Source organism: Lynx canadensis, chromosome C2, assembly GCF_007474595.2.
Source record: "Lynx canadensis isolate LIC74 chromosome C2, mLynCan4.pri.v2, whole genome shotgun sequence".
Taxonomy (NCBI): Eukaryota; Metazoa; Chordata; class Mammalia; order Carnivora; family Felidae; genus Lynx; species Lynx canadensis.
Window position 1 is genome coordinate 154,596,579 of NC_044311.2, and position 15,106 is coordinate 154,611,684.

At 57.1% G+C, this 15,106-nt stretch overlaps 1 protein-coding gene across 3 annotated transcripts in view; it reads right to left on the reverse strand.

The window, feature by feature from the left end:
* Positions 1-14,710, reverse strand: part of TMPRSS2 (transmembrane serine protease 2) — a 34,456-nt gene extending 19,746 nt beyond the window's left edge. Inside the window, exons 1-3 of one of the 3 annotated variants that reach the window (XM_030330003.1) lie at positions 14,607-14,710; positions 5,802-5,874; positions 3,652-3,874 (exon numbers count right to left, since the gene is read on the reverse strand). In XM_030330003.1, coding sequence (XP_030185863.1) covers positions 3,652-3,874; positions 5,802-5,816 — 238 coding nt within the window. In that variant the 5' untranslated portion in view covers positions 5,817-5,874; positions 14,607-14,710. Of the gene's footprint in view, positions 1-3,651; positions 3,875-5,801; positions 5,875-13,124; positions 13,183-14,433; positions 14,463-14,606 lie in introns of those variants that run through there. The other 2 variants (XM_030330005.1, XM_030330004.1) reach the window with 2 other exon arrangements.
* Between the last annotated feature and the right edge of the window lie 396 nt (positions 14,711-15,106).

Genomic DNA, 15,106 nt, shown 5'->3' on the forward strand with positions numbered 1-15,106 from the left:
CTCACATCTCAGCTACGAATAAAGTCATTTGCAGAGGGTCATCAGCGTTCTCTAGTCAAAACAAAACGAGGGGCCCATTGTTGGTCACAGTGTAAGCCAAGGTTCAGAGGGCAGGGCCAGACACGGCACACCCAGTAATTAGTGGCTCCGGGGTGGGGGGGGGTGGGGAGCAGAGGGTAGAGAGAGAGGCTGAGGGCAGGGAGGCAGAGAGGGCATTCAACAGACCCTCCAACCCCCTCTGTTTATAGGACACCTGGGTGTCCCGGAGGGTGGGGGAGGCCCGGGGAACCCCACCTGTACACGTCTGTGCTTCTGGAAGTCACCCGGGGCTAGAGTTCAGCTTCTGGAGTCAGGTGGACTAGGGCCGACCCATCTGTTTGGGCTCAAAGCCACGCCTCTCATCTTGTTATCACGTTCTTAGGAATCACCAGGGAGCCTGCTAACCAGCGTTCCTGGCCTCGATCACCAGGAATTCGGATTCCACTGGGGGCGGGGAGGCATGAATTTGCAATTCTAACAGGCTCACAGGGGAGGCGGAGGCTACTGGTCTGAGGAGAGCCCTGAAGTTACCAGAACTGGGCAGGGCGGAGAGGCAGGGGAGGCTCCCAGGGGAAATTCCAAATGGCCAGTTTGACCCGTTAGCCAAGGACAGTTTCTCGCTTCGGGGAGCTTCCCTGTATGCTGTTTGATCTGGGATAAAATAACGTGCCCGGTGAGCTGGAAGCTATTAAGTATTCTGAACCTCTCAAGGGGCGGAGGGCAACCTGCCCCCCTCTCACTAGGAGCAGGTGCGCAGCGGGACCCCCGATCCCACCTTCGCTGGACAGGCAACCTGCAGTCAGCGTCTGGTCGCTCCAGACCTGACTCGGGGCTGGTGTGCAACTGTGCTACTATTGGGTTTAATTACAACTCACTGCCCATGCCCCTTTGTCGTTATGGATTCGGTGTGCTGTTGATTCGGCCCTAGCGAGCCCAGGACCAAGCATCTGCATCACTGACTGTTGGCCTCGATTCCTCCAAAACCCAGTCTTTAAGCAGTGCACGCGCTGGGACGCAGCGTGAAACATTTAGGACCGTTGCTACGGCAAATAGATGCATTATGTCCCCAAATAGCCCTTGCACTCCCGAATCTGTGCTATTTGAGGGCGCTGAAACTTCCGTTCTTTTCTGTGATGACGGCCAGGCCACTGTACGTTTGTCAAAACCCACAGGACGCACAAGGGAAAGACTGTGATCCTAATGTAAAGCTATGGACTTTAATGACAATGTATCCATATTGGTTCATCGATTGTAACAAGTGGGGCCCGCTAGCTACGGCAAGATGAGGGGACAGACTTAGGGCTAAGAGGGGTAAGAGGGACTGCGCCCTGCTGTTGGGTAAGCCTAAAAACTACTCTAAAAAACTGCTAATTAAAAAAACATTTCCAAGGCCAAACATTAGACTTATCAAATGTCCGTTGCGTCTGTAGAAGTCAATTAAAAAGGTCTTAAAAATAGACAGGTAGGTTCACTCAGCTCGTTTTGAGTTTAAAGGGCAGTTTTGTAATGCAAAGTCACACATGTAGGCTCATGTTCTTCCCTTATAAAGTCACTGATAAGGACCGTACAGATTCCTGTCCAATTGCCTGTCATCACCAGGTTTCCCCCCAGAACAGTGGAAATGTGGGTGTCAGGCGAGTGGGCTCCCCTGGTCTGCCTGCCCCTTCAAGGTGCTGCCCTCAAGAGGGGACCCTTGGTTTCTGATCACCACCCCCTTTTTTCTGGGAGGCAGGTACCACTGTCAGGAGTTCCCTAGCCGTCTACACCCTGGCTTCCTCCCAACCACCATGATGAACTAAGACCGGGGCTTCTGGGCGCGGCTCTACTGACATCTTGGCCGGGTCTTCCGTGGCGGGGGGCTGTCATGGGCACCACAGGTGTTCAGCAGCATCCCTGGCACCTGCCAGTCACAGCCTCTCCCCAGTTATAACGACCAGGCCCTGCCCAGTGTCCCTGGGGGTCAAAATCAGCCCCGATTAAGAACCACGGGTCTCAACCTCCCCAACTACCACCAGAAAGACATCAGTGCAGAGGCGGGCATTTCCTTGATCCGAGAGGAACCAGGGGAGGGAAAGAGGGAACCGTATAGGCAAGGAGAAGGGGTAACTGAGGAGGAGGAGGAGGAGGACTGAAGGGTAGGAGATGTGGGAATAAAAAGGAGTAGAGGTTGGGGCGCCCGGGGGGCCCAGTCGGTGAAGCGTGTGACTTTGGCCCAGGTCACGATCTCATGGCTTGAGTTCGAGCCCTGCGTCGGGCTCTGTGCCGACAGCTTCGGATTCTGTGTCGGTCTCCCTCTCTCTCTGCCCCTCCCCCGCTCGCACTCTGTCTCTGTCTCTCAACAATTGGCATTAAAAAAAACAGTAGAGGTTGACGAGAGGAGGAAGGAACAAGAACCCTTTGCGAAGGGTGGGGGAAGCAGACGGAAGCGTCGGGGCGGAATTAAGGGTGACGGCGCTGGTTGAGGGCTACAGGGGTCCAGAGACGTGCACACGGAGCCTCGAGCAGCACAGGCCACGAGGACTCACTTCTGTGCTTTGTGATGCGCTGCGGGGGCAGGTGGAAATTCACTTTATTGTTAATCTTTGACCGTACAAGCTGTGTGTACATGCGTGCTTGCAAAATAAAAACCCCATCGACAAAAATGCGAGTTGTTGCGTCACTAATACCAGTACTCGTTTACCTGCTCTACACCTGCTCTGCTCTGTCCACGGGATCCTTTTTTATTTTACTTTATTTTTTTTTAAATGTGTACTTTAAAAAAATTTTTTAAGGTTTAGTTTATTTTTGAGATTTATATATATATATGTATAGAGAGAGACAGAATGTGAGCAGGGGAGGGGCAGAGAGAGGGAGGCACAGAATCCGAAGCAGGCTCCAGGCTCTGAGCTGTCAGCACGGAGCCCGACGCGGGGCTCGAACCCACGAGCCGTGAGATCGTGACCTGAGTCGAAGTCGGACGCTTAACCGACGGAGCCACCCAGGCGCCCCTGTGTTTATTTATTTGGAGACAGAGAGTGTGTGTGAGCAGGGGAGGGGCAGAGAAAGAGGGAGAGAGAGAGAGAGAGGGAATCCCAAGCAGGCTGCGCGTTCGATCCCATAAACTGTGAGATCAGGACCTGAGCCCAAATCAGAGTCGGCCGGTTAACAGACTGAGCCACCCAGCACCCCGCCCCCGCCCCCCGCCCCCCCTCCACGAGATCGTTAAAGCCACGAGATACGTCCGTGTGGCAACCACACCAGCCACCTCGTTCGCTGAGCACAGAGGCCTTGTCCCGCGTCTCAAACACGACTCGCCGTTCCAGGGAACCGCACCACAAAGACAGGGTGGGTGGTGACTCCCGTGGCCTAGCTCACCATTCATTCCACACGACCCAGCGACAGGCCCCGCAGGCAAGAGCAGGACAGGGAGGCCCTGCGTGTGGACAAGGCTGCAACAGGAAGGTTAAGGAAAGGGAAGAGAGGGCTTCGCAGCGGGGCGGGAGGCGAGAAGGGCAGCGACAGCGAGGGAGAGGGGAGCCCCGGCAGACGGAGGGCGGTTAGCGACAGAGCCACCGGAGAAGACAGGCCCCAGCGCCTGGACTGTGGTAGGAAGTAAATGCAAAGGGGTCCTACTTGAGGTGCACACTGTCCCCGACGGGGACTTGGGCCGCGTGTGGCTGCTGGGCGTGGAAGTGTGCGTCAGCACCCTCGGCGCGTACTGGGGCACCGCGGGCGGGTAGTAGGGAGCCGGATACACCGAGTAGGCGCCGGGGACCACGGCGGGCCGCGGGGGGTACAGGCCTTCAGGCTGGTATCCATGGTTTTCGTAGAAAGGTCCGACACCTGGCGGGGGCCCCTGAACAATGAAGAAGAAGATGAATCACATAAAACCCCAATTGCCCTAAAGGTTACACGCCCACCCGAGGTCCTCAGACAAGGTGCTGATAAGGCTGCTGCAGACTCCTGTCGGGCCAAACACGGAACTCACCTGCAGTAAGGGCTAGCCAGAACTTCCAGCTGGTTGTCAACGGTTTTTGTATTTGCTCACTAGTCACTTTTTGAAGTAAAGAGCGAGTAACGGTCAACACCGCAATTTAGTGAAGAATAAAATATGAATTAAAGACAAAACGTGCAGGAGTCTGGGAATGGGTCAATACCCAAACCCAGGGACGGAGATTCTCAGGGGAACAGTACCGGCTGTATCCGAGCGGCAGCCAGGCACCCGCATGCACGACCTCCCGGAAGCCTGACCAGGCCCCCCGAGGATGGTGCAGGGATGACTGACGGACGCGCCCATTTTGCAGAGACGAACGTGAATGATGGAGGCTGAGAAATTTACCTAAGGGTCCACATTATACACGCTATTCTAAAAGTTCTTTTTCTATCTCCTCTTCTCTTAGAGACGTGTCACCGTTTACATGTAAAGAGCTTGTGGATGGGGGCTGCGGGCACGCAAGTCCGCAGGGAGCCAGAGGGGTTCTGTCGCCCTGAGGGCAACTGCTGGGTCTCGGCACACAGGGTGTGCAAGGGGCTGCCCCAGCCCGAGCTTTTTTTCCGGCTCCCTCCATCTTCTCCGAATGCCCTTCCCTTCTCCCTCTGCCTAAACGCCGCCTTCTCCTGGCTGCCCCTTCAAGACCGCGCCTGGACCCCCACCGTGTCCTCTGTATCCGTCCTCCTTAATCGCCCACCGGCTGGGCCACGCTGGGAAGCCACGTGTGCCCCCCTAGCCTTCTTCGCACTCATTCATTTCTTCCGTTTCTTGTGGACCATGGTCTCCGACAAGACTGGTATTCCGAGCAGAGGAGGCACCACGCTTAGCATTTTAAGCGGGGCCTCCAGGGAAGCGAGATTATACAGCAATGCACCAAAGGCGGGCTCTCAGGGTTCACCTCTGCTTAATAACTCACCGACGCTCTCCTTCAGAAGTTCAAAGACTGTAACTCTGAACCAGAGCAGTGCACAGAAAGGGAAACAGTGTAATCTCTAATCTAAATGGGGCACCAGAGGCAAAAAAAAAAAAAAAGCACACGTGTTTGGTCTCTATCGGAAGCATCTAAGAACATGCTGTCCCACCCAGGGAAGGTTGCAGCAGGCACAGTGGCCTGTCCCCGCAGAGTCTTGTGCAGCGGATAGGAAGTTTTAAATGGATCCAGTGACTAGCTACCGGCAATGGCTACAGGGGAAAAAGCATAAAGATCTATTGTCCAGATAGAAGATACGGGAAATGTCTGTTATGACACACAGCTGCCCTGAACGCATGCATTCCCAGGTATAAGATAAACCAGTGAGAGATAATGGGGACCAAGGATAAGGACACTGCATTAGTCTCCAGAGTTGCTGGCAGTGGGGGCGTCCAGAGAGAGGGATGGTCAGCCCAGTGCTCCGTTCGGTCACAGCCTCCCCCGGTTCATCAGGGCACGCGGCTGCACAGGGGTCTGCTGTCCTTCCCTGGGACCGCCTCCCTCCGGGCACCCTCCTGCCCCTTTTCCTTCCACACATCCTATCCTGAAACCCACCTGCAGGGCAGGAAGACAAGAGGCCCCAGTGAGCAGTGCACATACCCCGCAACCGCCCCACAGCTCTGGGGCGCTCTCAAGGGGTGCAGCTGCTGTGTCCGCACTCCCGCCCAGCCTCACCGAGAGAAGGCCCCGACCAGCATCCGTGGAGCACACGCATTCCCTGCGGCCAGCTCTTAAAATGCTGCCCAGCACACACCTCAGAAAACAACAGCAGGAATTAAGGGCACGAAGAAAAGGCTGGGGAGGTAATTATTAACCACTTACTGAGTTTAAAGCCATCCTGAGTTTATCAGCAGCATCAGGTAGTGGTAGAGATCTGGAACGTTCGAGACGACCTAGAAGACAGAATGATAAGACTGTGGTACTTCCATACCGGTGAGTTTTTAGGAGACCCGTGGGGAAAGAACCAGAAGGCTTTCTAGGTGAGAGTTAGCTCCGGAAGAAACGGCAGTTCTACCCGTTCACCTTGGCCCTCACCTTCGCCCGCCTCTTCCCCACGCACGGGCGGAAGGAGCCTGGTGCTTGCCTGCATTAGGGTCCAAGGCCAGCGACGCTTAACACGGCTCTGGCCAGACATCCCCAGGCTGCCTCTTGCAACAGAGGATCCCGGCAATAGAAGCAGGCACGAGGTGCCTCTCAGACCCTCAAGTTCAGGCGAGGTTAACGGGGGGGGGCAGAGACCTGGGGTCAGCTCGTGGCAATACCCCTTCCTGGAGGTATCACTGCATCAGCGCCTGAACCTCTCTGAATCTGGCACAGAAATGGATACGGAGTCGGGCACGGTCCCGTTCCGGTGAGGATTTTTTTTTTTTTTTTAACGTTTACTTATTTTTGAGAGAGAGACAGAGGCAGAGTGTGAGCGGGGGAGGGGCAGAGAGAAAGGGAGACAGAATCCGGAACAGCGGTCAGCACAGAGCCCGACGCGGGGCTCGAACTCACAAACCTCGAGATCGTGACCTGAGCAGAAGTCGGACTGAGCCACCCAGGCGCCCCCTCCCCCCCCCGGTGAGGATTTCATGAGGGGGCCCAAGCAAGCAACAGCTGGCCAGGAGAGGCTCCCTCGCTCCTGCTGAGCGCCCACGGGGACGGGGTGGGGGTTGGGGCGGTAGGTGTCCCCTGGAGAGCACGTGGTCCAGAACTTAGTACCCGAGGGAGGTCACACCGGACTTTCCAAATAAGCCATGTGGAATCTCCTACTTCTTAATAAACACATGTAAAAAACCCTCCGTAAAACACGTCCACACGCGCCCATTACACCACCTACCACCCCAAATCCAAAAAAAACCACTTCGGAACTGACCATTTTGGTCGTTTCTGAGGTTGGCGGTAATGAAAAGAAGGCGCTTTTGTTTGCAGAGGTTTGTGAACAGTTGTGACAGCAATTTCTAGAAACACCATCCACACGGGATGCGTTATAGTAAAGCCCCCATTCGGCCATCACTCCCTCCCTCTTGTGGGCACAGGAAGGGCTGCCCTGGGCCCCTCCCTGCTGTCTCGGAATGGCCAAAGAACACTGCAAGAAATGGCCCTCCCAGCCCTCCACCCACGAGACCGTGCTCCCAGTGAGAAAGTTCTGGCCTCCACACGGCCCGTAAAGTGCCTGGCACACAGCAGGTGCTCAAACGGCGGCCGGCAGCACAGTGCAGTGGGTGAGCCCGTCCCCTCCGGGACCTGGGACCTGGGGCAGGTCAGCTAACATTCCCATGCCCCAGCGTCCTCATCCACAAAAGGAGATCAGAGCAGCCCCCACTACCGGTTGATGAGCTGTGAAATGAGTGGATACCGATGTAGCCCTCGGTGTCTGCAGCAAGGTCAGAGATGCAGACATTTCTGTTAAATAAAAGTGATTATAAAGCTGACAGATGTTGCCGCTGGGGGGCTGGGGGGCTGGGGACTGAGAGGAGGCATTTGCACACTTGCCTTGGGTACTTCTCCCCAACGGCCAAGTCCACCCGCCCCGAAACCCCAGGGGAGCGAAATGCGACACTCCAGCCCACGATCATCACTGGACTCGTCAAACTCAAAACGCACGTTAACTTGCTGTAAATGAAAATGTGAGGATGGCTTTGTAATCTTGGGAAACCTCCCTGAGCGGGTCACGATAAACAGGCACCACGTCATTTCTTTACTGTTCACATAGAGCCAAAATACACGCGTGAGTCCGTAGGGATAGCTGTGGGATTTTTTCACTTTAAAAAATCAAAAAGGGGCAACGCTGTTCTAGATACGAGGAAAGAAACCTGAGCAGTATGCACTTGGGAGGGTCCCCATGGAAGCCTCTACATGGTGTGATTATCACATATTAAAACACCTGTCCAGGGCGCCTGGGTGGCTCAGTTGGTTAAGTGTCCGACTTTCGATTTCGGCTCAGGTCATGATCTCACAACTCGTGAGTCAGAGCCCCGAGTTGGGCTCTGTATTTTCAGCTCAGAGCCTGCTTGGGATTCTCTCTCTCCCTCTCTCTCGGACTCTCTCTCTCTCTCTCTCTCTGGCTCTTTCTCAAAATAAATAAGTAAACTTAAAAAAAAAATCCACCTGTCCTACGTGTGCCCCTTGAAGAACAAGGGCTCTAAGACCCAACACATAACAGTGTCTCCCGCTCCCCTCTGGTCCAAGTTGGGGGAAAAAAATCACAGCACATCCCCAAGGTTACTTTGCGAAGCACTCTGCCTAAGCAAACATTCTCAGCCCTCTGGTTTCCGGCTCCCCGCGCCTCTGAGCTGTCTCACCAGTTATAGGTTTGGGTGAAGTTTCAGGAAATGAAAATCTGATCCCTGTGGCGTCTTTCCCAGTCTGAGAGCCCTCTGAAAAGAATGATCACTCAACGCTCGAAATCCATGCTCCTTGTTCATTCGAGATCCCTAACAGAGAGAGACGAGGAAGCCAGGGAAGGAAGGAGCCCAGGCGGCCGCAGCCATGAATGATCCAGTAAAAGCCACAGGACCCAGAAATCACGACAGGATAATCCTATCTCATCCAGAGATCCCACGAGCCACACAACCTTAGAACCAGAAACACCCGGTGCGCCCAGATCAGCCTCCTCGGACTTTGGAACAGAAGACAGGAGTCACACTGCCTGTAATTTTCTCTGGCTGAAAAGAAAGGAAGGGGCAGGGTCTCACTCTGGAACTGGATCTCTAAGAGCCCGGCCCGGGAGGCCACACGGGGGCGGGTTCATCTTCAAAACCGGCACGTGTAGAAAAAGGTTACGTGCCACAAAAACACACAACAAACCAAAACAAACACAAACCCCTACGCATTTCCACAGCAAAGCAAATCTCTTCAACGGTTTTTGAGCCGAGCAAGACGGCCTAGATGGGGAGAGACGTGGTTTCTCAAACATCCTTTCCTATCATTTAAAGGACACAGATGCTTGTCCTCGATTCCGGAAAGCCAGCCATAACGAAGCACTTTTCTCTTTAAGTGACAAAAGAGCAGATGTGTGACCAAGCTCCTAGCCCCTCCTTGTCCCCGGCCAGCTCCCCACGCCGGCACCGAAAGGTCCACTTGAGTCCCACAACACGACACGGTGGTTTCGGTCACTCGGGGCTCTCTTTGCAGAGAGCTGGGTCACCCCGAGCACCTGCCCGGCCACTGCTCGGCAGGACCGTGCCGTGGAGTCCTGCCTGCACCCCGTGACATGACGAAGCTGTTTCCAAGCGATAAATTTCTTCTTTGGAAATCTCAGAAAGCATTTGCTTTCTGAGGCCCCCCTTCCTTGACCCCTGCACCCCTTTCTTCAAACTTCGAAGCGAGCAACACCAACAGACACTCCTTATCCAATGAACAAATGATCAAGGACAGCCCCTTTATGCCTCAACCACTGCGTCAAATCACAAGTGTCGTTATAGGGCGCCTGGGTGGCTCAGTCGGTTAAGCGTCCGACTCTTGGTTTTGGCTCAGGTCCTGATCTCTCGGTTTGTGAGTTCGAGCCCCGCATCTGACAGCGCAGAACCTATTTGGGATTCTCTCTCTCTCTCTCTCTCTCTCTCTCTGCCTCTCCCCTGCTCATGCTCTCTCTCTCTCAAAATAAATAAATAAACTTAAAAAAATGTTTAACCACCCCCCAAATCCAAAGCGCTGTTAGATGCAAATTATCGGACAGTGGTGGGTTTAAGTAGCAAGTCAACATGAACGAGTATAAGACAATCGGACAAAAAGCCTACGCGGTGATTCACACAGGAACAGTGCAGGCACACAGAGGCAGAGTCATCACCTCAGGAGAGGTTCTGCCCGCATCCTCCAAGTTTCTTTTTCTATGAATGCCTCATTGTCCCGGTTGAGATTACAAACTTTTTAGGGCAGGAATTGGGTCGGGTCCCTTTTTTTCTTTCTGTCTTTTTTCTTACAGCTAAGCTTTGTTAGCTTACTAGCATACAAGAAAGCGCTCCGATATTTCTTGAGTTCCAGAGGCCAAAGGAGTAAGACGGAATCTGAGGGACAGAGCAAGCCGGAAAGTCTGCACCTGGACAAAACCAGCCTCCAAGGTGAGGACGTGGGTGACCTCACGGGCCCAGGTGCACAAGACTGAGTGCACACCTAATGTGACAGGCCGGCTGGGGAGGCGTCCGGGTCCCTGCAGGAAAGAGGAGTCCCAAGACGTGCAAAGGCCCCGGCTAGGGTTGAAGACCTTGCCCAAGTCCATCTGTGGAATGGGATAATAAAGTAATAGGGTTGTTTCGAGGACCAAGTGTGTCCGTTTCCAACACCGTGGCCAACACACGCTAGGCACTGAACAATCACATCGTGACAGCAGCTAAGATCTGCTTGCCTGTAGCGAAGGGAATGTCATGTGTGAGAGACATTCAGTTTAGTCTGTGTAAATCCAAAGGACGCAGCCAGGATCAAAGCGGTCAGCGGTATCAGAAAGGCAGGTGTAACCCGATCCCGGGAAACCAAATTTCCAACAGTGAGGAAGTTTAAATAGTCAACTAGTTGCCTTGGAGAGAACAGAGTTCCTCAAACGGAAGCATGTTTGATCTGAGACTGGCAGGTGGGCTCTCCACGTGTATTGGTCCAAGCGTATTCTAGAACGGTGCTGAGCTTTGACTGGGGGGGGGGGGCCAGGGACGATGAACTCTTATTGCCTGAGGTCAGACACCCGAAGAATGACCCAGCACCCCTGGAAAACAGGCCCCACGTCCCCGGAGTTCAGATCAAGGGTTGAAATGAGCTCAGGCGTGGGGTCCTGCCAGGACGGCCCCTCGCAGAGCAGTGACCTTGAGGGACTCCGATGCTGGGTCTCCTGCCTCATACACCAATAAGTGGTCATGAGGCCCAGGCCACGTCTCCTTCCAGCTCAGCTCTCGCTTGACGATATTTCTCTGCCGAATGTCCGCTGGACGCCGCGGCCTCCTGCCGGTTTCCCCTGAGCCCCCAATCTCTCCTGCCATCGCACGAGCTTCCAGAATGCCGCTACTGCACGTGGTGCCCTTGAAACGTCCTGTGCTCCCTTACCACACCCCTGCACCCTCATACAGCGGGGACGCCCACGGCTGAGCTCCGTCCACACCAACAAAATGCCCTGAGTTTCTACCCAGCAAGCCCTGTCCTCCTCCTCCTGGACTCACCTCTACGAGCATGTCTTTGAGCCACCTTCCCTCTTCAAAGTTCACACCGTTCACAGTCCACATGACTGCCCGCACTCCCACCAGAAACTCGGCGTCTGCCTTTCTCCCCCGATGCCTCTAAGGCTGCCCGTGACCGTGACATTTCCATACGTGCTGGTGCCTCTGCTCCCAACCACTGTGCAGTGGCCGGGACAGACCGAGTCCCTGGCTGGCTCTTCTCCTTCCTGACGGCCAGCTTTGCCCCTACGGCGTCCCCCTCAACTGCTGTATGACCAGCCAAGCCCTTTGCTACTCCCCAGGATTCCCATGTACTTGAGGCCAGGGTGGCCCAGAGCACAGAGGGCCCACTACCCAGGCCCTCTACCCCTGGCCCACTACCCCTGGAGGCGTACAAGCCGGGGCTCCCCGAGATGGCCTTTCGGGTCCCTAGCACCAAACCAGGATGGGACTCACGGTGCTTTCCCAACTCAGGTCTCAGCGCTCAGGTATGTGATGCCCTCACACCCCATCCGCAGAGGCCACCAACTCATCCTGGGAGGACCCAATGTCAGCAGGTCCCTGCAGGTGCCCCGGAAAGGTGGGGCGGGGAGGGCGAGCAAAGGCCGAGCAGCTGTGAGAAGCAGGATGACCCCGGGAGGTCCAGAGCAGCAAAGGAAACCAACATAGAAAAGCACTCAGACCCCGAGAGCCTCTCCAGACGCCCTTCACCGCCCTCATCAGAGGCCGGCTTCCAACATGTACGTAATCGAACTGGTCACCACTAACTCGACCCTGCCAATTTTCCTATTATCAAGGCTTAGACCTGCCCCTGGCCCTCAAGCCCTGGGATTTTCTGGAGAGCTTAGGAAAGTATATTCCCAAGCTCCGCCCCGCTGTCAGTCTGATACAGCGACTGGACCCAGGACAATTACCTGGATCTCATTAGGAAGCTCTCCCAGGACCCCTGCCACAGGTTTGGGTGGAAAAGAGTGAGCCACTGGCCTGGGCTCCTGCTGTGCAATTCCGGGTAGGCCCCCAGGTATCTGGGCTTCCTTGTCTACTGCACATGTTCGCCTGAGTCTTGTCCCTCAATGTCCCAATAACCAGGGAGTTCAGCTCTCCCCGCGGAGGAGTCCTGCACACGTCTGCCTGGATTATTCTGGAAGATTCAGCACCGAGTCCAGGTGGGGCTGTGGGCAGGTGCTCCAATATTAGGATAGGGGGAACGAGCCTGGCCCCCAAGCAAGTCCCTTCCGCGTAAGGTTTCCTTGGGCCCCGCTCTCAGCTCCCTGAGCCCTTGTCCACACGGTTTTCTATGACACTCCCATCTTCTAGAGGAAGGAAAGGCAGTCGCACTACCTGTCAGAGCCCTAAGGAGCCAGACAGCCTGGCTTCTTCCCCAGGTCTTCCCAGGGGTTACGGGACCCGGAGCAAGTATCTCACCTCTCTGCCTCAGTTTCCCCATAATTAAGTACGCTACAAAGAGTTTGGAATGACACCTGGCTGGAAGAGAGTGCCTCATCCAGGTTTGCCATTATTATTATAACACCAGTGCGGCCCCGTTTCCTCCTGCAATTCCGGGGACTGAGCCCAGGGCAGAGCCAGCCACGGGTGCGAGGCCCGAGCTCCAAGCAGTGTCCGGGGCTCTGGCAACAACACAGCCTTGTTAGAAGAAGCCTGACCTTGTGAATGTTGAAGGGAAAAGTGGCTTGGCCTGACTCATCCAAGCCAAGAACAAAGGCCACACTGCTCCCGGGTTGATATTTAAAAACAAAAAACAAAAACAGAGGAAGGAGTTGAGTGACCGATCTCCAGGCAGAGGGTCTCCACTGCGGGAAACGCCCCCCACCCCCCAACTCTTGGGCTGAGTGTTTGCTTGCTTGGCCATGCCCTTTCCTGGTAACCCCAACCCCAGTAAGGCCTGCCGTGGTGGAGGGAGGCAGGCAGGCCTCACCTCTGGAAACGCTGAGAAAAGGAAGCCAGCGACTTCCTGGGGCTCCCCCACACCCGACCTGGCCCACCAGGTCCCTTGCCTCACCCAGCAGCGGCAGCCTGAGAGCTTGCGTCCCCAGGTTCCTGGGCCTGGGTAATCTTTGTCCCCGTTCCCAGCCCCTACCGGCCTTCAGGGGAGCCTGGCACCAGCCTCACTTCCGGGAGAACCTCCCCCCACCTCCCAGGCTAAGTCAACAACCCTCACTTCAGGGTTCCTGAAAACCTTAAAACTCCCTCCGGGCGGCCTTTGTAAGTTTCCATGACCCGGGTGAGGCTCTGTAGCTGCTAGGCCAGGAGCACAAAGGCCAGCGCCCCCCTGGGTGTGCCCATCTTAGGCCCCGGAACTGCTGCACCAGTTGGAATCTAGGGTCCGCGGTGTCAGGGCCGAGCCCCTGGTGACGCCTGCCCACCAGGTGGACCTCGGCCTCCCAGCTATCATTCCCTCCCAATGAGCCACTAAGATTCCTCTTGACCGCTCCCCGCCTCCCCTGTGGGTTGGAAAGGGATTCGGGGCTTTGGGATTCCAGGCCACCCGCTGTGCCCTCGGGTGGGGGGCGACCGCTTCAGCACCGGCTCAGGGCTCTGGGCTGGCAATGCCCTCTGGGGTGTGGACGCACGAACTTTGGGGCCATAAGGCAATTCTTCCGCAGAGCACGTGGGGCCACGGGCAGGACGCCTGTCCACGGCCAGGCCGGTGCGCTGAGCCCCGCAGCCACTGTCCAGGTCCGGGCCTGACGGCGTGCGGTGGACCGGAGCGCCGGGGCGGCCGCGTCCTTGTCCCAGGCAGGGAGCGCGCGGCCGGGGCCAGGAGCGCTCCTCCCGAGCGGCTTCCTGCGGACCCGCGTTCCCATGGCCGCCCGGCTTCTGATCCGGGCTGTGGGCCAGTCCCTCCCCGGAACGGCCGAGCCGTTCGCGCCTCGCCCGGGGCCCTCCGGGCCCTGTCCCCGCCGTCCCCGCCGCGCCGGCCGTATCGCTCCCGGAATCTACAGCGAGTTTCCAGTTTCCTCCCCACTTCGGGAGGGAACCAAGAAGTAGAAGGAGTTCAGGTAACACTCCGGGGCTGCAGAGATTTTCCTTCCCGAAACAAGAGCAACGGAATAGGCAACGCTCTGTCCTCCTCATCCCCCCAAAGGAAAAGGCGCACCCCTGGTCCCCAGCTCCGGAGCCGCAGAAGGTGGGGGGTCCTGGAGCCGACTCTGGCCGAGGGACCCACCCCGAGGGACCCCGAGGCACTCTCTGCTCCGACCAATGAGCCAGGGACGCGGAGCGACGTTTCCCGGCCGCGAAGCCGGCCCCCACCGAGGGCGCGCTGGCCCGGCCCTGGCCCGGGGCGTCCTGCCGGCGGGAGGACGCACCTGCTGCGCTCGCGCTGCTCACACCTGCCTCACCTCCATACGGCCGCCACCCAGCGCGGAGGGGGGGGAGGGGGACGCTTGGGTTGTCCCCTGGCGCCCAGATCCTTCTTTTCCCGCCTGGGACCCGCGCCCCAGACTCCGCCGGGAGACCCGGCCGGCGCGCCGCTCACACTGCGGGGCAACCCGCCCGGCGCTCTCCGCCCCTGGCTCGTCCTCCCCTTCCTCCTCTTCCTCCGCCTTCCTCGGCCTCCTGCGGAACTCGCGTCTTTCCTCTGCCCGGAGTCCCCGCTTTAAATCCCGGGAGGCGGCGTCGGAGCGCCCAGGGCGACACCCCTAAACGCGGTCCCGGGGCACCTCGGGCACCGGGAGGGGACGTGGCGGGGCGGCGGGAGGAGGAGTTTCTTCCCGGGAAAGCCCGGGGCGCTCTCCTGGTCCCCGCCCGCGGGGTGGACCCCTTGGAGCTCCGGCTAGGTCCCCCAAGGGAGGGCCGAGGGCGGCGTAGGGCTCTGAGGGGCGCGCCTCCCTCCCCACGTCCCCTGGAGGGCCCCGTTGCGAGCGCTTTGGGGCCCGAGGTCTCGAGTTTGGGTTAAGGAGGGAACTTCTGGGGGGGCAGTGATTGAGTCCCCGCCGGAGCCCCCCCCCCGGAGCTCCTGGACAGAGCGTGTGGCCTCTG